We start from the raw sequence: 22,841 nt of genomic DNA, 5'->3' as shown, positions 1-22,841 counted from the left end.
GAAAAAGGTGTCTGGGACTTAATGTCTCAGCAGAGTAGCAGCACTTCTTTTCCTCAGCTTTGTGTTGCCCCTACAGACTATTAAGAGCACCTTTTGATTTCCCTTCTGACCACTGGAGGAAGGCTCCGTGTTATGAGCAGCTGTTCTGTGACTCCTGTGATGAGGATTTGAGAACAGCCTCTCCTTCCTCATGGTCGTGATGTAGAGGAAAAAGGACAACAATCACTGGGGTGACACATTGAAACACACTAGAACCTCTTGTGGTATTTAGGGCTGATGCTGCAGGCACCAGGGATTGAATTCACTCATGGCCTTGGGATGTGACCTTCAAACTGCCAGCTTTGTGGTAAGGTGACATGTTCCATCTGGGAAGTTCTGTGTTCTTAGTTGTGTTACTGCTTTCTAGTAAATACCAAAAGCTGCATAAATGACATGTTGTGGTGTGAAATACTTCTGGAGAGCGTGTATTGAATTATAGCAGTGCTAGGGCAGAGGTGTGAGCGTTTTCATCTCGAGATGATTTAGAAACGTTTCCCAACACGACAACTGTGTGTGTATCTAGGCCCAGGGAGACTCGTTCTAGGAATTTAAGAATGAATTGCATGAATCAAGAATTACAGATGCTTGCTGTTAAAGCTTCTGGAACTGTTAAACTGGTAGTGTTTAGATGTTTGAAAAATAAAATCTCAGTTATTTTATGAACATGCTTTTTTATTGTGGTTGTGTGTGGGTAAAAATAATCACCCATCCTCCTAGTTTGGAGAGGGAGAGCAGAGAAACGGATGGATAAGGATTTCCTGATTCAGGGGCTCAGAATGAGACTTAAAATAACATTATGGCTGTGAATTGAAAAGATGAGCAGCTTCCACCTGGTAAATGTGCATCTGAATGGCTTTGGCTTAAATACTATTTGGCGCCAAGCATTGTACTGAATTGAAGGTCCAGATATTTCTAATTGAGGCCCCTGGATTCAGCAAATGAACCTTGAATATATCTTTGTGTGACCAGGGAAGAAAACAAACCTAACGAAACAAAGACAGTTATCAGATGGGGAAGGATGAATAAACCTTCATTAGGACTTCAGCCAGTTGATTAAGACAGGATTAGAAGAATTTCGGATTTGTTGGAAGAGGTGGGTTCATTTTAGTTTCTTTGTTTTGCTTGTTTTTGCAAAGAAAAACAAAAAAAGAATCCTCCAAACACAAAACCACATAGCAAAACCTATGTCAGCAAAAGCCTTTGAAGACCTTCTGAGCATTACTGCTTGCCGAACTAGAAATATAAAAGTGTTCCCGTGTAGAGCCCAAGGGAAAACGAAGTTTCTTTACTGAGAACAGTTGAGAACTGTAGTAAAAGGATAATAGGAAAGCTAACGACAAAATTTAATTGGATACTCTAAATCTATAAACAACCCTGTAAGATGTTGTCATTGATCGTTGTCGGAGTTTGTATGTGGTGTAGATTTGGAAATAATTATGCTCATAGTTTAATAAGAGCTTTGCGTGCCTCAGCTCCTCTCCAACAAGCAGGATGTATGGGTGCATATAAATAAAGCTGTAATACTCTGGCTTTCAGTGCCTCACCTGAAACTCGAAGTCAAGCAGATATAATAAAGCTGACTTCAAGCCAATGGCTGGTTTTAATGCAGCAGCTCACAGTGGTGCTGTAAAGTGAAATGCTTGAGACACTTTTATTAGAGATTTCTTGCAGCTGAGGCTCGCTCAGTGGGGCTTTTACAAAGGATTGTCATGCCAGTTTTGGTGCATTAAGAAAAGGCTGTGTTAGGGACCCTTTGGAAATTCATGCTTGTAAAGCAGCAGGATTCGATGTAATTTGATTTAAAAAAAAAATCATAATAGGATAGGATCTCTATTCCCCTTAAATGTTTATTCCTGAAAGTTGAATAGGCAGTCTAAATTTTATGTAGTCGTCCTCCCCTCTTCTTTTTTTAATGTCTTTATAAAACGCTTTTAAGACCTTGAAACCAGAAAGGTTTGTACAAACACCGTCTGTTTTGGCAAACCCCAAAGGTTTATGTTTTTTTTTTTTTCTTTGCTTTTTTTTTTTTTCTTTCTTTTAAAGCAAGTGGGCATAGTTGGGCTTTGTTCACTTCTGTTTGTGCATTCACCTCCTCCATGTCAGCAGAAACGTGCCCCTGCTTTGGGGGCAGAGAGAGGTGCCTGTACTGTTCACCAAGCTTGGCCAGGGTGCTCAACTACTGCACAACAGCTGCTTTTTTGTGTGTCAGCGAAAAACTCATGTTTTTTTTCCTTTGAGCAATACTATGTGGGTTTATATTGCTTTACAATCAAATCATGAGCAAATTCCCCATTAAACTGCAGCAGTTTTTTTTTTTTTTTTTTTTTTTTTTTCCCTTTTGAACTTTGGGAGAGTGTCCCTATAGTTGCAGGATCATCAAGAACTGAAGTCCCTGCTTTTTTAATACAGAGCACCATATAATGCTGGAGAGTACTTGGTGCTGTTTTGGTAAATTGTAAGGCAGTTGTTATTGTCCTATCCAGGTTGTTTTCTTTGGTGATGGGAAAGGGTTGTGTGTCCTCTGAACTGAGGTCTCTTGGTGACTAACTAGAATGCCTGGACTTGGATATTCCTCTTCGAGAGCTGCTCTCCTGTACGGATAGAAAATAACAATATCCAAGTTGGAAAGGACCCACAGGATCACTGAGTCCAACTCCTGGCTCCACATGGACCACCTAAAAATCAGACCACATGTCTCAGAGCATTGTACAAGCAATTGTACAATGAAAAACTTGAAATCCAGCAGGCTTGGTGCCGTGACCACAACCCTGGGGAGCCCGTCCCAGTGCCCGACCACCCTCTCGGTGGAGAACCTTCTCCTGATACCCAGCCTGAACTGCCCCTGTGGCAGCTCCAAGCTGTGCTAAAAATATCTGTATGTTGCTTAGTCTTCCTCAAAGTTTTCTCTTGTATCAAACCCTCTACTTGTCTCTTGGAAGAAATAGGTCATGAGATGTGATGCAATTCCTGACTCCTAATGAGACACTGGCTTTTGAAAGCAGAAATGTCACACGTGCTTCCTTAAAAGAAGACCAACACAGAGAGCACAATGTAAATACAACAGCTAGAAGCTTCATAAAGGTTCCAAAGAGAGATCTGTTTGTATACAGTGTTTTTGCACTCCTGTGACTCAAGGAGGTCAGGGTCACATTAATGGGACCGAGTGGTCTTCTGGGTCTCAACCTCTCTGCAAGCCACAGCACACACTTGGGCACTCCAGTGGCTTGTGCTCTGTGGCCTTACTGCATGTCTGTAGCAGCTAAAAGGATCTTACACTTTCAGTGGTCCTCGTAGTGTAAATGATTTTGTGAAGCTGTGCTTCATAGCTAAAAGCTCTGTTTTTAAGAAGTCTGATGCAATGCATGCATGCAGATAACAAAATATAAAAGGAATTCATCTCAAAAAATACAGAACAAGTGATGGTTTATTTTTCTCTCCACAGTGCTTTGTTTTACCTGTGTGTAAACGTGGACTGAATGGCAAGTAAACGTGAGGAGGTGGTCCTGTGAGTTTCCTATGAACAGGGGACCTAGATTTTTAGGTGCAATCCTGGGAGTGAGACACAGCAGCTTCCAATTAAGCATCCAGAAAGTGATGTCAGACTGAGAAGGTTTTTTTAATCTTCCGGAAACAGTGTGTGATTGGTTGCTGCTCTCACTGGTAGCAGCTTTCATTGGTTAAACCTGTTGTTTTTTTTAGATTAAGAATTACAAATGCTACCTAAATAGCCTATTACCTCTTGAATCTTTAAATCTAAGCCTGCAATTAATTATGAAGCTGCACCCTCTGAAATGAACAGCAACTTGAGGCTACTTGATAACCTGAATAATTAATTTCTATTTATGCAGGCTGTAATACAAGAGGTGCACACCTTGCAAAAAGGTGCTTTCTCTCTCTCCTAACCTCAGCCAGCACCCAGGTCTGACAGCACCCCACCTAGGGCTGCCATGAAATAGTGCTCACAACGGAGAACTTTGGGTAGCCCTCATCCTTTGGCAGCCCTTTCCCAACCCCACTCACAATGGAGTCTGCACTTTCTCTCTCTCCAAATCCTAAACCTGACCCTGTTTAACCAATCTGCTGGGCAGGGGGGTTGGACCCAGGTGATCTCCAGAGGTCCCTTCCAACCTCAGCCATGCTGTGAAATCACTGTCACCACCTAATCAGGCATTGTCAGTAGGTTGGTGGTGTGATCTGCAAGGTTTTCTTAGCTACAAATAAGAAAATAAATTCATACTTTTGCTTACAGTACTGCCTTAATCATTTTTTTGCTTCTTTTGCCTTACAGATTTTCTGTGACGCTCATATTTCAGGTTAGGATTGTGGCCACTGAACACTGGTGTGGAGTATTAATGGATCAGAAACCAAGTGTTTCGAGTCAGTTATTCTCAAAAGAATGAACAGAAATGTTATATTGTTTTATGTAAAACTGAACTTCTACTAATAATTTAACATATAATAATTCTGTATACATATATATAGAAAATATATATTTGATTTCTAGGTCAGCAGAACCTGGAAAATACTTGCAGAAGATGAAGTGTTGTGGTACCGGCTGTGCCAACAGGAAGGATACCTATTAGATACGAGCATCTCTGACCATTCCTGCTGGAAGCTCGCCCTTAAGGACTGTCGTGCCAAAGAGCACACTTTGAGAACCAACTGGAAGGTAAAAAGGGAAAGATTGGTTTAATGGGATCCAGATGCTGTGGAAAAGTGGGAACCACGTTCAAACAAGTGGCGGTGAAAAGTTGGTCTTTTGTATTGCAGCTTCTTTTTGCTAGTTAAAAGGGAAAAGCTGCTGGGGGATTTATGAGACTTTGCCCCAGCTGTAATTTTTTTTTTTTTTTTCCTCCTCTGTGACTGATTACTTTGGGGAGTGAGTCTTTCTGTTTGCCATGCTACTCCCTTGACTTTGGTGAAAGAGCGATGATTTTACTTCAGCCGTCCTTTGGTAACGACAATCAGTCCTTAAGATGAAGGCTCCTTCTCAGTTCATTACATATCTTAGCAGAAAGCAAGCGCCATGTCTTTGTTGTGGTAGATACATTTCTCTACTTAATGATTATGAATGATAACGGAGAATGATAGCTTCTTTCTCCTTCGTTTTCCATCTGTAAAAAAATTCCAGGAAACAAGCATAAAATATATCAGTCTCTCTCAGCTGCACTGCAGCTTGTCAGGAGCAATAGAAAAGCTTGGAGTTTGCTGTGAGGAAGCAAATGAACTTGGTAGATGAATGCATTGCAATACCAACACCGTGTCTCATCTTTCTGCACAGAACCGCATCGGTGCTGTGAGTCAGCTGCAGTATGAGCTGGGGAAGGTTCTCTGTGATGTACATTCTTCTGATGGAGTCGTTATTGCTGGGTGAGTATGTTGTGTGATGCTCATTTGTCCTTCACCGAAGTCTCAGGCTGCTTCTTAACAAATTCAAAAGCAGCATCAGTTCGAAGCAACAGGGGTGAATTTTGGCTGCAGTTCCCTTGTGGGTGAGAAACTTTGGCCCTAAGGTAAGTGATAATTCTACATATATATCTACAAATCACTTCACCAGTGCAAGTTTTTATTGTAATGCTAGCTTACAGTAGTCCCTGGAGAGACTGCAGTACTTTCCAATGAACTTTCCAATTTCCAGTGAACTATATCTACTGCTTTGCTGCAGAAGCGCACAGAATAAAGTAGACACATATTGAAAAAGTTTATTACTTTTTTTTCCCCGAAAAACTTCTCATTTCAAAGATAGGTGTGTCCTGTGGCAAGATAAATTTAGGCCTATCGCTGTTCTACCCCATTTTTAAAAGACAATTAGGAAGAAAAACGTGGAGAAACTCAACCTCCTCTTCTCGTAATATCAGACTTTGTCAGGACTGTGATTTAGTATTAGTTATTCACTTGTCTTACACTTTTAAAATGCTATCTTAAGAACCTCCCAAACTCTTGGCAGAGATTTTTGCGTCTTGCCTCCGTAGAGGTAAGTTTTTACTGTATTCTGCTTGAATTTTACAGGTTCAGTAATGGCCAGCCTTCCAGAAGAAGTCACACTAGTAAATAAAAATGATATCATCTTGGGGCAGAGGACATTGTCCTCTAATATGCCAGAGTCCTGTATTTTATAGCACTCCAAGTTAATGGTTTGCTTACACATTGTGGTATGAGAGAAAACTGCCTATAAAATACTGTAAAATTGACTTGTCAGTTAAAGGAAAGGTGGCTTGAAATATAGTGAGTGTAGGTAACTCCCATATACGCTGAAATGCTTTTGCACACTGTTGGGCAAGTGAAAGCTCAAGTGTGAACTAGGAGACAACAGGAGTGAAAGGGGGATTTCAAGCTTTTCCTATGATTACTGTTTACTAGGTTCTCTCCCACTTGTTTTACTTTTCCCTTTGGAGGTCTCACTTTGTTTTTTTGCTGTCCTATCATCTCATTGACTATTGTTGCTCTTTCGCAGCTTTCCATGCAATTTTTTTGCTGCTGCAATCAGTTACATTAATATGGTGAAAATGCTTCTGCGGAAGACTTGGGTAACGTGTGACCTCTGGACGGGCAGTGCCACACAGTGGTTAACCTAAACAGTGGCTGTGGGAAGAGACATGAAGAACTCGTGCCGCTGGAGTACGGCAGCTCTTGCATTGCTCCTGCCTGATGCTGAAGTTTCCTTGGGCTGCAGAGGCTCCTGTAGGACATGGCAGGTCCCAGGCTGCTGTGAGCTGCAGCTGGGATCCAGCTCTGCAGATTGCAGCCTGCATTCTTTTGTGCCCTTCAGCCTGGGCACTGTGTTTCCTGGCCTTGGCTAGGGGTCCATGCTACTGTGTCTGTTCCACTGTCTCTAATGAAACCTCCTGTACTTCTCTGGGAGCCAGAAACCCCAGTTGTCTCCATGTTCCTGCCAAAATCTCCAGCTCTTCTTTTTCTTCATTTTCTCCATTGTGTTTTTATCCAAACATGCAGTACATAGAAGGTAGGCAGAATAATTTCTAAAGGATTAATAAACAAAGGAGGTTTGTTCTGTATGTTAAACTCATTAGTCCATTTTCTAGCTTGGTGTATCACAGAAGCTAGGCTTATGTGTGGTTTCGGGTGATCTTTTCGTACTGATTCCCAGTTATTCCAGTGCTCTTGATTCTTTTGGTGAGTTCATCTGAGTTGGCATAGTGAAAGGAGATGTGCTCTTGAGGAATTGAGGTTCACAAAAATAAGTGAGCAGGTGAGAAACAACTGAGGGAAAAGATGCATGTGCACTTCCACTGGGAAAAGTGATATTAAGGTTTTCACTCAAATTAATCTTCAATAATTTCCCTTCAGTGAGAAAATGAATTTTAAGAATGAAGTGCCCTTTTATGGAGCCGTGCGCGTACGTTTGATAAAACAACATGAGGAAATCAAATTCAGCTGTTTGACTTTACCTGTTCAGTAAATTAAATGTTTAGGATAGTAGAACACAAAAATTGTATTACTTCCTTTGCTGTTTACCTCTTGCCACTCCCTCCGCTCTGATAGCTTGAGATCTCTGCAGGCATCTCGCAAATTGCTGAGAGCCAAAAGCAATTCTGTATCTTGCTCCAAAGAAGGTGAATTTGTTGTTTTGCCAGTGATGATCAAAGTCTACAAGACAATAGCACACTGCTCTCCTCCCGGTAATATCTCAAAAACTATCCAACTAATTTAGGAACATACAACAATAAGAAAACATGACTACCGGTACTGTTACAAAAGCTGGATGTGTCTGCTGCCTCAGGTGTCTTCAGCATCATACACAGGTCATTGTTTCCCAACTGTTTCTCTTTTCTCATCTTTTGATTTTTCACTACCTGAGAGAATGAAGTCTTCAAGACTAAAATTTCCAGTTCATCCCCCTATAAAAAATAAAACAAAACACTTGTTTTTTTGGCAGATCTCTGGCAGGGCATACAGATCTTTTCAAATTTGTTGTTTGTTGCATTATTTTTGTATAAATGTTTTTATTCCATTTGTAGTAGTGTAGATCAAAGAAGACAGACTTATAGTTAAAACTTAAGAGGATATTACTTTACCGTACAGGGAATTACTTTGTCCATTATGTACATTTAGTAAGTATTGAGGTAGATTGAAGGTTTTTTTGTTTAAATCCAAACATAACCCACCCCTTTCTCTCCCAGCTTATAGTACTGTACTTAATGGCATTGTGCTTTCAAATTTGTCATAAAAGTGTAATGAATCTAGTGATCAATAGTTAGCTGTTGCATTCTTTCAGTACTGAAGAAGTAATTTAATAGCTGAGGTTAACAGAAGTCAATTTTCTTCTCAGTATAAATATCAATTATCTGTTACATTTAATGATTATATCTCTAGTTTCACAAACACTTATGTGCTTAGCTTTACATGTGAATAATCATAGTTTACAGCAAGGCTTGCCATGTGCATACAGCTAAACAACAGCCTGTGACTTTGCAAGGCTGGAGAAGTTGGCGATGATCTTAAAGCTAATTTTGGGTGTTGAATTTTGTGTGTTTTTTTGTTTGTTTGTTTTTGTAAGCAGTGGCTTGTGGCATCATTTACCTTTTTTTCTCCCTCTGTATTCAGGTTGCTGCACTGGAGACAAATAGGGCCACTCAGTTTTGAGCAGGTTTTTGATGCCTGACTTTGGGGAGCAGCTGCAGCGCTCTGGCTCAGCTCGGTCAGGCCAGCCAGGCATTACGTTCTGCCTTTATGGCTGGAAACTGTGGCAGTGCGTAGCAGCTGCTCCCTGGTTTCAGGAGGTTCAGCTCAGGATCTTGGGAGATCAGAGAACGGTTATAAAAATAAAATAAATAAAAAGGAAGGGAGAATAAAGTTCTCCAGCAGCATATTTGTGTATTTTGGATCTTGGAGCAAGCCTGGGAAGAACGGTGTTTGATTTGAACCTGTGCTCTGATAGACCTCATCTTGCATGCTTCATTATACTGCTTCAGACTCTGCTGGAAAGTGGAATGATGCAGCTTTATTTTAGTTGCTGTAGAGGTTTTGTTTTTGTTCTAATCGTTCCAAAAAGGAATTTGTACAGGTTGTGGACAGGGTGATTTATAACAGTGGCTATGAGTGTAATCCACAGAGGCATAGCTTGCCTGAGCTGGTCCAGGAGTGGATCTCTTTATTAATTTCTTGTAAAGAGGCAAAGATGAGCTATACAGGGTTGGCTCTTCCTTAGAGAAATGTCCCTATTTTCTTGCACTCTCTTGTACTTTCCCTGTGCTGCTGCCAAAGCTCAAGCCAGAAGATGGCAGAATATCAAGGACTGATTAAGTGCAACCTGAGCTGCGAGTCGAAGGTGGCTGCTAGCAGCTCTTCTTTCTCAGAGCGCCTCGCATTTACTGGCTGACATCAGATAATTCAATCTGGCCTGCATGCAGAGCATCTTGTGTTTATCATTAAAATTTTATCCCAGCGGTTACGATGCTTGTTTTCTGGGTCAGACCTTGAATCCCTTTTCATTTGAGACAGCGGTGTTTGTGGTTACCTCACTCCCAATCAATGTTGTATTCGCCAGCCTTTCTACAGTTACATGTCTCGAAGGATTTTCTTTAAAGAGATGTTGTCCTCCCCCCTCTCCCTATTCAATTCAAATGTAGTTTCTTCCTTAAGTCAGAGTTTACTTAAAGCAATTATGTCTGCTTACTTGGCTCTTATAAATTACTACTGATGCTTATGTTTGCTTTACCTGATACCATTGTGTGTTTGCTTTCAATACAGAATGCCTGGATTCGCTCACTTTCTGCTAATAAAATCTTAAATCTGGGTTCTTTAAGCAGGAGCATATTTGGATGGTAAAATCAGTATTTTTTTTTTCTTGGTGGTGTTGACAGACACGCTGACAGGCATATGTAGTCAGAGGTCGGGTCCTCCTTGAGATACAGATCTCAGTGTGAACCTGGGGCTTGCTGGTGGTGTCACTGCACAGTGGATCTCGTGGTGTAACAGGTCAGTAGTGTGTTGTGAGGCTCTCTGGCTCTGTGAAGTGCTCGCCTGTGGGTGTCCTTGCACTGCGTGGTAAACCTGCCCTGTGTTGGTGGCTGTCACCTCACCTCGCATTGCACCGCGTACAACCACACCACGGCTGCAGCGGTCCCAAGGCTGATGTTCTGTTGAGCATTGTGTTGGTTATTTTTATGCTTGCAGAGAGGGCACTTTGGCTTTGCTGGTGCCGTTTGTAGCTCTGACAGCTTTCCAAGTGAAAGCAACAGAAGAGATCTGTAGTAAGATCACTGTTCCATAGGCCTGAAAATACAAAGGTGTCTGATGCTTTTTCTTTCATTTTTTTTTTTTTTTAAGAATGTGTGGTACATAGTTAAGAGCTTGCATAAATGGAGATTTAAGTGGCACATGCCTGCACTGTGCCACAGAGACACATCAGTGGATGCATGGAGCCTCAACACCCCTTACAGATAGGCTGGGAGTCAGCCCTGGGTTCTTCTCTCTACATTTTAACTTCAGAGGTTTTCCTCCTTCTCCTTTCCTAGATACTTTTTTTTTTTTTTTTTTTTTTTTTGAGGTAGGGGCCAGTGAGATCCATCTGCTGAGTGCCCTCCATGAATCTGCAGGTTAACACTTCTCCTTTCAGGGTGGAGCTACCTGGCACAGATGGTGTTTCTCCTTTATTTGGGCAGTGTTGCTTAATAAAGGCAATGAGAGGCAACAGAGGAACTCTCTAAATATCCTGCGTGGTTAGGGGAATCGTCTGTTCTAGAGGTAATGATACCTTTTGACTCTGCCATACTGAGAAGCTAAGTGCACCGAGATAACTTTATTAATAAAGTTGTCTTTATTCTGGAGTCTTATGGGAGTTAGAGTTTAAACACTGCAGTGTCTTTGAACATTGTGGGCCTTGCAGTTTAAGTCACTATAAGCAACATACAGACTTAAAGCAGTTGCTGGTATATGGCGGATTTCTTTGTTCTCCAAGATCACCTTCCACACTGCTTTCCTCTTGCTCAAAGGTGACCTGCAAATGACTTTTTAACAAATGGGCTTGCCACCCTTTTTAGCTTCATTATGATGTGTGAAACTAGCCCGAAAGGCTTGAAAACACTTTTCTGCACTTTTCAAAACTTCATGTCAACTCTCATCTAATTTGTTTTTTTGCTATAGGGCTTGTGGGCTATTCTCTAGGTATTTATTATTAGCTCTTGCATCTTAATTCAGTATGCAGACCTGAGGAAACCAAAATATTAATTAGTAATGAAAATGAATAAAAGTTAACAAACCCAAGTCTTAAACAGCCTGAGCAAACCCCTTCCTTATTTAATTGCTTAAATTTCACCGGCATAATGATGCAACTTTGAGAGGTTTCTCCCTCGCCTCCCGGTGGCTGAGCCTGGATGTAAAACAAAGCAGGAAGGAAGGATGCAAAAACACTTGCCTTCTTCCTTCAACCACCCCCAAACCCTTTGTGCTCTCTTCACTCCTTCTTGTCATTGTTAGGAAGTAATAAGTGTCAGACCTGTTTTTTCATGTGAGTCACCTTTAGGAGGTTGAAAACGGGATGACATCACGAGTTCAGAGGGGTCAGATGACAAACTCCGGGAGTTAGGTAAGGTTGTGTTAAGTGACAAGCACATCGGCTTCTCTGTCATCTGGTGAAAAAAGAGCCTTTCAGGTGAAACCAATAGCAGGAGCTTGATACTGACTCTTTGTGACAGCTCCCTTTCCAGCCTGGCCCACCATTAAGCTATTGGTTTACTTACAGGTTTGATTGGATGCAGAAGAACGCGTTGCCGCAGCGGGATTTGCTGTATGTGAAGTGATGCCTGCTGTTTTGAAGTCACAGCAGTTATTTGCGAGCTTGTAAAACCCAGCTTTCTGCCGAGGCTGGACCAGCCCATCTTTCTTCTTTTGTGAATTTCTTGGACAGTTCATTTTTACAGTTTTCATGACCTACCAGCCTCTGTTGCCATCAGTGCCTTAAAGTTCAGGTGATGCTTTTCCTCTCTGTTGCAGTTTGCATCCCTTCTGATACACAAACAGATCAATTTACATCATCCTCAAACGGTCTTTTCTGTCCCGTGTCTGAAACCGGAGCCACTGTGTTATTTGTTCCATTATAGGGTTGTCCTTTTATCAAATAATATAGCTGATGTACCGGGTCCTTCACAAATTACATCATAATTCCTCCTGAGTTCTCTTGAAAAAAAATGTATATTTTCCCCTCCCACGGCAGCAGCCACAGGCAGTACACATTGTGCTATGTTTCCTTGGTCAGAGCAGCTGTTTTTGTTAATGGAGCCTTGTTCTTAATGATGGGAGGTTCTTGGCCTTAAAAAAGAAATGGCTAGAGACAGTTTGGCTTTCTCTAACTTCTTTTTAAAGTGTTCATTAAAATGTTTTGCCTGCCATATAACCCTTTGGCTTGTTTCTGTTCCCTTGGTATGGCATTTGCATGTGCTTAAAATTAATAAGAAAGTAAGGCACACAGAAGAACTTGGTGAAATGTTAATTTTGTTACAGATAACAGAAGAATTTCATGTTCTCTGCAGCAGCTTAACCCACTTTCTAGAGCTATGATTTCCTAAATAAGGCTATGAGAATGAAGGTGTAAACTCTTTTCCAGCTTAGTTTCTGTAAGTGTTCAGGAACTGATGGCAGGGATGCTCAGAATATACTTCCTACGTGTTAAGCCTTAAACTGTTTCCAAACCAGTTTTGGTACAAGTTCAGTCACTTTTTTCATTGCTGCTCTTGTGCAGCAACCCAAAGTAATGTTAGGATGGAATCACAGACATCAAGTTGTTCTACCAGTGTTACGATGGTTTCGAGTGCTGGTTTTGTTTACCTCCATCTGTTTTTTCTTGTGTTTTTGTTGTAACTTTCTGCCACTCTGTGTAATAGCAGAAAAAAATCTTTTCTATCCCACTTGTATTTCATTTTTTGTCATTGTGTTCCATTTATATTCCTTTCTGCCATACAAAGTAGCTCTCTTTACTCCGTCATTGTATTCTGTAACTGCTACTAGACATTTTTCCTGAATCTCTCTTAAGAAACCTCTTTGCCAAGCTATCTGCTGGTTTTATTTGTAGTGGCAAAATCAATATCTCTAACTGTAAATGAGAGCACAGGAAGGCTGGGGGGCTGCTACATCTTTCATCCAGCCTTATTTGTGAGGTGTCTCTGACTCTCGTAAGTAAGCTGTGTATCGTTCTCCCTCACTTCAGGGAAAAGCTGTGGGTCTTAATGTTGAGTATAAAGAAGGTGGCAGAATCTATTTAATAATTTCAGCATTGTGTGTTGCAACGAAGGCATTTTGTAACTTGCAAAATGTTTGATGAAGAGGTTTTTGAAAATAAAAAAGAGGTTTTTGAAATTGAACGTTATGAATTACCACTTTCTCACTTGAGCCTTAGTGAAAAATGAAGCTTTAAGAGCAGATTGAACCAACTAACAAAGGTGTTTGGACTCAATTTGCATAGCTAATTGAACTCTATTCTTAAGTCTGCTGAGGGGGGTCATTGACTAGGTACCCTAATTAACCACATGAAGGACTTGTTAGGTGCTTTTGGTGGAATACGGATGAAAGGTCTGAGATCGTTGTTGCAGCAAGACAGTGCAAAATACTCATTATTTTACTTGCTTACCAACAGGCATCCGTTTAAACAGAGCTATAGCTGGAGATTGTTACTTGAGCGAAATTCCTACTGACTTCAATAAAATGCATTGACATTGTAAGGACTTCATAATAAGATCTTTTGAGTATTAACAGATGGTCACTGACTGCCTGAAACAAAGTTGTTGGATTTTTTTGTTTTGTTTTGTTGATCACCGCAGGTATCTGGAAACTGAACAGACTTTGCCTTCTGGAAATCAAACCTGACTGTGAAACAAAGGCTTTTCTTTCTCCTCCTTTTTTATTTTCTTGCTATGATTTCTTTGGAGAAAAATATGAAAAATATAAACTGATTTGTGAGGTGTCTTACCAAAAGTCTTTGGCGTTCAGACCAACTCAGTGCAGTGAGACTGGCCCTGGAGTGGTGTGCTTGAGGCAGCCTCTGGAACGGACTTACACCAACATCCCTTTTCAACAGAAAGCCAGCGATGGTCTGGTTGACCTGCCTGTTTGAAGTGAAATTCTGCAGTGCCAGCAGTAAGTGGGCCATGAAGGAAAGCAGTTTGTCTTTGCTGCTGCCATGGACTGAATGAGTAGAGTCTACTGTTTTGAAAATGTTCCTGTTAACAGTTTTTCTTTTGTGTATTTGTCAGTTTATATATTAGTTGCAGTTGTACTTTGCACAAACACTAATTAGACAGCCATCAACACTCAGGGCCAAAGGCTTACTAACAATGCAACTGTGATAGCAGTGTCTTAATTGGTTGAGTATAATTGTCATTAGGCAACGATAAAGACATCTGGGGCTCTGGAGAGAGATCAGCCTCCCCCTCCTCCTCTTCCCCAAATTTGTTCTGGCTATTGCTATCCAACACAGTTGAGCTTTTTCAGATGAGATTCTGTGTTCTGACCAGTTTCCTGATGTTTTTCTCCTTATGAAATCGTCTGCCTCTTCAGCACCACTTCATTAGAGCAGTGCACAGCCTCCATCTCTGCTTCCTCCCACATGTGCTCTGCACTTCACCACCTGCTTCCCAGCCATCGTGGGACAGCAGCAGCTTTTAACCCCCATCTCCTTCTCCTTCGGTCTTCTGCTTTCACTCATGTGAGAGGACACGAGGAAATTGTTCATCTCATTATGACATTACTGTCAGTAAAGAGATGCTGAAATGCTTTTGATTAGCGAGCAGGTATTTTTATTGTAGTACGTTTGTAGATAACGTATGAATTTAATTTTTATCAATTTCTCTATACCATATGCATTCCACTTCTTGTTCTGTTTCAGCAAGTTTATTTTACTCCTCTGTAAAGCTTAAGTTGAATTTGCAGACTCCCTTACAGATGTATATACGTATCTGTCTAGAGTTACAGTACTGACCTGTCAGAGTGAAGAAGTATAGTAAGAAAAATGTATCTCTTCTTTCTCCAGCTGCTTCTACTCACGTGGATACACTGAGATGTTTAAAAGAACAAGAGCGAAGTGAAATGTAGGTCCATCAAAAAAGCTGAGTGACTTGGGTGGGCAGTGTCTGTCAAACACTAAGAGAAGGGCGGCTGCATCTGGTGAATTGGGAGAAGAGCATGCAGCCCCAGAGCTGAAAGCCAGGCACTGGAGGAAGTTGGAAGGCATCAGGTCAGAGGGTATCTGGAGAAGGAAAAACTTGGGACATTAAGCAATAGTCTTGCATTGCGCCCTGTTGTGCTCAGGAAAGCAAGACTTGGAATAACCTTTCTTGATGAAATACATCAGGTCTTAACAGTTTTATTTTTGTTTCAACTTGAGAACACAGATTTTTAGGTTCGGGATTTTGTTTGTGTTCTTTTTTTGTTTGTTTTGTTTTTGCAGCTGGCTTGTATTAGATATCAGAGTGTTTATGTGCCACTGGAATAATGATTTCAGTATACCCAGCATGGTAGGCTGTGGAGGAAAACAGCAGCTGAATGCTGTTGGTTATTTCAAACAATAGTACGTATTTGTTGTTGTATTAAAAATATTTTATTCTGTCTCCAGCAGAAAGCTCTGTGGGTTTTTCATAGCCTTTGTGGTAGAAAAATCAGTAACTGAATGAATTTGGAGCACTCTGCCTGTTCTGTGGCAGCATACTTCAATCTGGGGTTCTTTCATTCAGTAGCTGGTAGCCCAGGCAAAATTTTCATGGGGAAATGTAAAGGAGAAGAAAAATGTTGTGGTAGGAAATAAATAGAAATACTGAAGTTATCTAGGAATAGGTTCTGTGCAGTGCAGCGTGTTCTTCAGCCATCTATATTGATATGGCAGATTTGTCAATTATCTGCAATAAAGCAGCCTTTTTATTTTTTTACAGCGAGGCATTGCTTTAATAGTTTAAAAGCCTTTTGTTGTGGTTACAAATTGAAAGTGTGTTGCTCTTTACAACAGCATTAAAAGCCGGGAGTTGAACCATTAAATTTTTTAGGTTGGAATTGGACTTATCTGCATTTGAAACTCTTCCAGTTCAGTTCTGGTACGGGCCCACCGTGCTCTGGGAACCGATGGCGATGGCCAGCGGGGTGTGCTGTCAGCTGAGGAGGTGCTTTATGTCTCCCATTTCCCCATTCTGATTCAGTGCCCGAACCCAGACCTCCATTTAGCTTTCCAGTGTGGTCTTGGAATGCCTCTCTGTCGGTGAGGTTTGCTGCATGGGACTGAGGTGGTGCCATGCTGCACTGGGAAGGAGGTGAGTGGTGGGGCTGAGCGAAACGGGGCAGGAGGGATGCTGGAAGGATGGGGGCAGAGATGCCTTACTGCCCTCCTCCTTTCTCTTCCTGATGAACCTAAGGCACTTGTCTTGGCCTGCAGTGCACCGGTGGGATGTCTGGACCAAAATGCATGAAGATAGAGTTTGGTAGGCACTCAATGGTTCTCCTGGCAAATAAAATGCTCCACTCTGATGTTATTCATTAGGTCAGGTTAATGGTTGAACCTGGTGATCTTGAAAGCCTTTTCTAACCTAGGGGATTCCATGGTTCTCTCTCCTGGCAGAACGGGAATGAGCATTATGGCTGGGATCCTCTTTTGTGGTATTCTGTAGTATCTGCCCCAAACCCACCAGGGAATACCTGAGGTACACCTAGGAAATCTTTGTATTCAGCAGGTCCTTGCTGAGGGGGGGAGAGCAGCACAGCTTCATGGTACGGAAGTGAAAGCTCTCCAGCGTGTGCCTGTCATCATTGGAGAGGGAGTGAGGATAGGAGTGCAACCACAACAGATATGTGCAATTACCCATTCCAGATGCAATTTTTGTTGTGCTTCATCTCCAAAGTTTAAAACCTATCTGAAATGGGAGCTTTTCCATATTGCAAATTGGTGATATTTCCTGTGGACTGGTCTGGACAGCTTGTCTAGAGTAAAACATCTTTCTTTGCTTTGGGGAAGCTTCTTTCTTGTGGTATTCTTTTCAAATAGTGCTGCTGTAAATGGGAAACAAAAGCAAAATTTATGGGGAGACCTGGGCCTTATCTGCAGAAGGAGGAGGATGGAGAAGTGCTATCCCTCACAATTCTCTCATTTTCCTTTGTGGCATAAAGCACTGAAAAGGAAGCCAGGTCACAAGGACAGGGGTCCCATCTCCTCCCAGTGCAGTGCAGGGAATTAATGTGCATCTCTTTTTTTGCTTAACAGTTTCTGGCAGGTGCATAAAGTGGAGCATTTCCACCCAGAGATGCTGGGTAACCTGTCCTGAAGTCCAGCGTCTTCTGAACCTTTATTAAACACCTTCCTTTGCTACCTTTGTGAACAACTCCCTTCTTATTTTCGTCATAAATATGGGACAGGCAAGTTTCTGCCCTGTAGACCTTTGAGGTTAAGAAACACTCTTGAAATGTTCTTCTCCTAAAAAGCAAGATATAGCAACAAAGCTGACAGAGCAGGAAACACCCTTCATTTCCAACAGAATCCACATCTCAGGTATGGCAGAAAAAGACATCTGAGACTGTTAATTGTCACAGTAGTGTCAGAACTTGTCTTTACTGAGCTGTTCCAAATTGACCATATTTTTTGACCAGTCATAGAGGGAGCTTCTCTTCTACTTTGCCTGCAGGACACAGGAGTTATTTTTTTCCTTTAATAGTACATTGTGTGGCACAGAACAGTTTTTATGTTGCTGTGTTACAGCCTTCACTCCATTAAATATATTCAGTATTATCTGAGAAGCTTATTTCTGTTTTTTGATTTTCTCATTAGCAAAGTGTAGTTTGTCTGATGTTAAGCTTCTTTTTTCCTGATATTTTGGTAGGGGAGTCTTCTGTGAAGAAAGAAGCATTGCTTTAATTCTAAAGACAACACTTGATGCTAGGAATAAATTAATTAGTCTTCAGAGATGTAGGCAAGTGATCTGTTGGTGAGGCACTGAGGAGCTTAGTTCTATAAAGAGCAGTAGGTTGGATGGGTGTATGCATGTGAATGCTTGTATGTATGTACATAAATACTCTGATTAAACAGCCTTTCTTTGGCACAACCACAATCATACATTTTTAAAGACTAAAAGGAAACAGATTGAAGTTTTGCCATGATGTAATTTAGACTCATTACTGATTAACTTCTCTTTTTTTCCTGAAGCCCTGCTCTCGTTGCATTTTATCTGTAAAGCTAACATTGATAGTTGGTAAACTGTGGTAGCTCAGTGGTGTCGTTCTTGTAGCTCCAATTTACCTGTCTTAGTAGACTCAGTGCTGCATTCAGTAAATGGGAATAAAATGAACAAAGTTGATAGGGTTGTAAACACGAGGAGAATCAGTCTAGGAGCTGTAAATGGCGTTGAGTTTCCAGACGCTTCTTGTTCCTTCCTCTCTTCTCTTGCGGCTACCTCTTTTGAGATGTTTTTGGAATGAATAATAGCTTTCCTTTCCAGATACACATCAGGGGAAGTGAGGTTGTGGGACACGCGCACCTGGGACTACACAGCCCCCATCCTGGAACCAATGCACGGTCCTGGTGATGCTGGACCTCAGCCACATGTCTCCTTTGTGAGGATAAACAGCTCTCTGGCTGTAGCAGCTTACGAGGACGGTAAGTAACCACAACTCTCCTCCCTATTTAGGGGAGAAAAAAAAAAAAAAGCTTTACAAAAATGAAGCAGCTGTGCTCAGCTTTTTGTGTGTCTGTAATCCTGTATATACACACACACGCACACACTTGCTTTTATGTGAGAAAGTTGGCCAATAACCCTAAATGCATTAGGAGGCATTGGAACATAGCACCCATTAAAACTGATGTTTAATTCCTACTGGAACTGCTACACAAAGCTTGAGTGCCAGGCTGTAGTCCAGCCAAAGTATCTTAAGCAAATAACTTGTTTGGCTATAAAAATATTAAATATTCTTCCACCAGCATTCTCCTCTATCCAAAACTCCCTCAGGGTAGTGTGGGGCTTTGTTATGGGAATAGTGGTAAACTTGCATGTCTGATTAGTCTGTGTCCTCTTATGTTCCCAGTGCAGTTTATGGATGCACATTTTCTTAACTAAAATAGTGGTTTGCATTGTTGGATTATTATGTACTTTGATATAGAGAAATAAAAACTGTGACCTAATATTTAATGAAACTAATAAAATCCTGGTTATAGGCATTATTTTAAATATCCTTAGATGTTTGTATAAAGGGCAACAAGAGTCATAAGCCAACTACACATCTACTGGACTTGGGGTCAGCAAATAAAAAAAAGTCAGGGTTGAACAGTGCTGGACAACTGGAGTCCCAGGTTGAGTTGCCCAGGCAGAGCTCAGCTTTTAGCATCTTTCTTTAGGTTTTGTGATTTGGCACTTACACCTTTTCTTAAGTGTGAATAAAGACAGTGGGGTTTTCGTTTTTTTTTTTTTTTTTCCTTTTGTGTGCTTTTGTTTTGTTTTGTTTTTTAAGATATAGATCATTGCACACATACTACAATCTTGGCATTTTTGCATGTGGAAGCAAAACCAAAAATGGGCAATCTAAACAAAATCTCTAATCCTTATGTTTTATTTTATAAGTAAATTATATGTTTTATATCTGAAAATAAATGTTTAAGAAGCTCAGCTTTCGTAGTGTTGTTTCTAGTCAGGGTTGTGCTATTACTGTTTTCTGGGGCTAAGAATTGTTGATAGGAAACATTTTCTGACAACAGCGAGTCTGGTATTACAAAACAGTCATTAATATTATTTACTTGAGTCATAGGAAATTATAACAGTGAGGGTTTTAAGTGTTGGCTTTTTGTCCAATGTGCCAAACAATGAATATAGCAGAGGTTCTTTTGTTTGTTTTCTAGTCTCCCACTGACTAATCTAATAATCTGTCTCGGGTTTTTTTCTGTCACACTCCTTGTCGTCAGTCCTGTGTGTGCTGTGACTATGCTAGTTTGCATAAAGCTCTGCATCTTTTATTCTTTTGGGTAGAAATTTTAATGGGCTCTGTGATATGGCAGTTACTCTGATTTGAGAACCCTGGTCAGAATAGATTAGTTTCTATGTGAACAGGGAATTGTAAAAACTGTTTTTAGAAACGTTTACTAACGGGAATCTGAAAGCACATATTTACAGTTTGGTGGAGAGAATTATTTTCAACATGGGGGGGGGAGGGCGGCTTTGAAGATAATGTGTTTGATTGTTCTTTGTTGTACTTTTCCAGCTCCCTTTTCTCTTTGTTTGTAAGTTTGACTAACACAGAGAAACCATCTGCTAGTGTTGGAGGTGGTGCTGTCAGGCAAAGAGTCTAGACTTCTCTGTCGAATCCCTGGCTAGCAGACTCGTTCAGATAACATCAGTTTCTCCCAGTTCAACAGAGCTCACGCAGTGATGTCCTTGGCATCTGATCACAGGGAAGAGCTAACAGGCAGATTCTGCTCGTGCCGTGCCTGCCTTGCAGCACTGCTTTCTGGTTCGGTAGTAGCAAACACTTCCCAAGGCATAGGAAATACAGCAAGGAAAAAGGTTTGTCGTACTGGGATGCCTGCATCCAAAGTGAATTGTAACTCCGCGATGGCACTAAAGAAAAATTGAATTGTGACTTTTGGTGAACATTTCCGACGGTGTCATCCTCCAAGGAACAAGCTGCAAGGAGAGGTAAATGAGAGAGAAATGTATGGGGAGAAAATGAAGTTTCCTCTGCCCATGCCAATACTCAGTGGGGGCACTGCATGTACACCTGGGGCAACGGGACTTGGCAACTTGATCCACAGTTGTGATTTTTGAATTCCAACCCACTGGCCTCATATTTCTTCTGCCTTGTTTCCTATTGTCAGCACTGGCAGCCCTCCAGTTTGATTTTACCACTAATTGTGTTGCACGTTACCGAACTGAAATGAATCAAATCAAAATGCTTTTCCTGGAGCATTAGATAAAGCAGGCGAGGGTTCTGGGTAATGAGCAGATGCTGCTAATGCAGGGACAGTAGGGGCCTTGCCAGGACTCCATCTGCTCCATGCTTGCCTGCCTTTGGCTGCGAGCCACAGCTTTTGGGAAACAGCAGTCTACTTTAGCCATCACCCTCCCCCCGCCCTCCGGAGTCTCATAGTTTGACTTGAAAACAATGTGGTGCGACAAGAGAACATACTTGGGTGTTGGGTTTGGGGTTTTGGTCTTTTGGGGGTTTTTGAATGCAGCGCTTCATACTCGTTGTAGGCAAGACGGGGTGGTGCTCCTGCTTACGGGAGTGCGCTGAGACGTGTGGGGAGGACGTGGGGGCCCTTTGCAAGACACAAAGCATCCTGGAGAAGGGGAAGGTGGCTTCTGCAGGGATCAGAAGTGGCGCTTGCTTGTTGGCAGGCTCCAGGAAGGGAATTTTGGCAGTGCTGCTTTCTGGGACTGGAAATCTGCTGTCTTGTCCGTTCCGATGCCCTTAGAGCTGCTTGCGGGTGTTGTCCCTTCTGTACCCTGTTTGCAGAGACAGAAATGAAGTAATATGTTTGGAGTCTTCCCCTAAGTGCCAGGACCTGCTGTGAAATAGCTCCAGCAGGAAACAGGCTGCCTCAAACTAAGGAAAGCGAGTGTTTTAGGTTTCTTTGAAGAAAACTGCATGTAGCACGCAGCAGTATAATTATTCACGTAAGATGTACACAGGTGTGCAGGTGGCTGTCAATACAAAACCCTTGGCCTGGCTAAATGGTGTGTGATTTTACACCTAGGTCAGAGAATTCTGCCTCTCGAGTCACCGAGTTGGGAACGAAGTACAGGCTTTGTCATCTGCACCTCCAAATCATAAGGAAATAGATTTATGCTCCCAGCTTGGAGGAAAAAAAATACAAATAGGAACTGTTTTCAGAGGTGGGGAACAGATTTGTTTTGTTTATTTTTTGATGAGCTTCAATCAAAATAGGAAGTGGCAGGACTGCGACCTACAAAAAGGAAAAACGTCATGGAGATGATGGGAATTAAGCAGCTCCTGGCCTTTCCGTGCAGCTGGGCTGTGCACGAGCTGGAGTGAGTGAAAATGAAAACCAGGAGCATGTCCAGAGCCCCTGCTCTCGCATATGTATCGCTCTGTATTCGCTGTGGTTTGTTTTGTTTTAGGTAACGGACATGTAAATTGTTCTGTGTATTTTCTAGGGCTGTCAGCACTGCTAGCAGCAGCATCGTAACGTGGGAGAGCTGATGTAATGTGTGGCTGGGAGCTGAGCGCAGGATGCTGTGCACCAGGACGTGGCCCTCCCTCAGCTCAGCCGAGGGCAGCAGGTAGCTGCAGGTAGCTTTTAGGAGCATGGGCCACCCTGTCATGATGGTTGTAAACCTGATTTAATGTTTTTTTTTTTTGCCTCTGTGTTTATGCAGCCTTTTTCCCGTTAGAGGATTAGGCTAGTTTATAGGAGAAGAGGTGCTTTGTTTTGTGGCAGAGGTGTTGGGTTATTATACTGGTGAGAAACCTAGGTGAGGACAGGTGTAAAAACCAGCTGCTTTTGCAGGATGGTTTTGTGCTTCCAGCTGTAAGGAGGGGACTGCACTGGAGCCCGGCGCTGTTGATGTTGATGGAGAGCAGCTTCCAGCCGTTCACCTTTGATAAAGCAGGAGCGTGTGTGATGCTCGCTGAGGCTAGCGAAAATTGGACCACACAGCAGCACGCTGCGTAAGGCACGACGGACTCACAGTTTAATGTTTTATCCAAATATCCTGCAATTGAGAGTGAATTGCAATAGGTGGACCTTTCATCAGACCACATCTCAACAACGCGTTGGGTTAGAAGTTACAGACCTCGATTCTTTGTGCAACCTGGGCTGAAGGGACAGTCTAGGAGGTCGGCACAGCAATTGTAACATCGGGTGCGGG

At 41.9% G+C, this 22,841-nt stretch overlaps 1 protein-coding gene across 1 annotated transcript in view; it reads left to right on the top strand.

Annotated features, from left to right (window-relative positions):
* FBXW8 (F-box and WD repeat domain containing 8) overlaps positions 1 to 22,841 on the top strand; it is a 51,353-nt gene that overhangs the window by 5,342 nt on the left and 23,170 nt on the right. The window contains exons 3-5 of the mRNA XM_032199154.1: positions 4,544 to 4,708; positions 5,321 to 5,409; positions 18,462 to 18,619. Coding sequence (XP_032055045.1) covers positions 4,544 to 4,708; positions 5,321 to 5,409; positions 18,462 to 18,619 — 412 coding nt within the window. The remainder of the gene's footprint in view (positions 1 to 4,543; positions 4,709 to 5,320; positions 5,410 to 18,461; positions 18,620 to 22,841) is intronic.

This window comes from Aythya fuligula, chromosome 17 (assembly GCF_009819795.1).
Source record: "Aythya fuligula isolate bAytFul2 chromosome 17, bAytFul2.pri, whole genome shotgun sequence".
Taxonomy (NCBI): Eukaryota; Metazoa; Chordata; class Aves; order Anseriformes; family Anatidae; genus Aythya; species Aythya fuligula.
The sequence above is the reverse complement of the archived record's forward strand: the minus strand, read 5'-3'. Positions and strand labels throughout refer to the sequence as shown.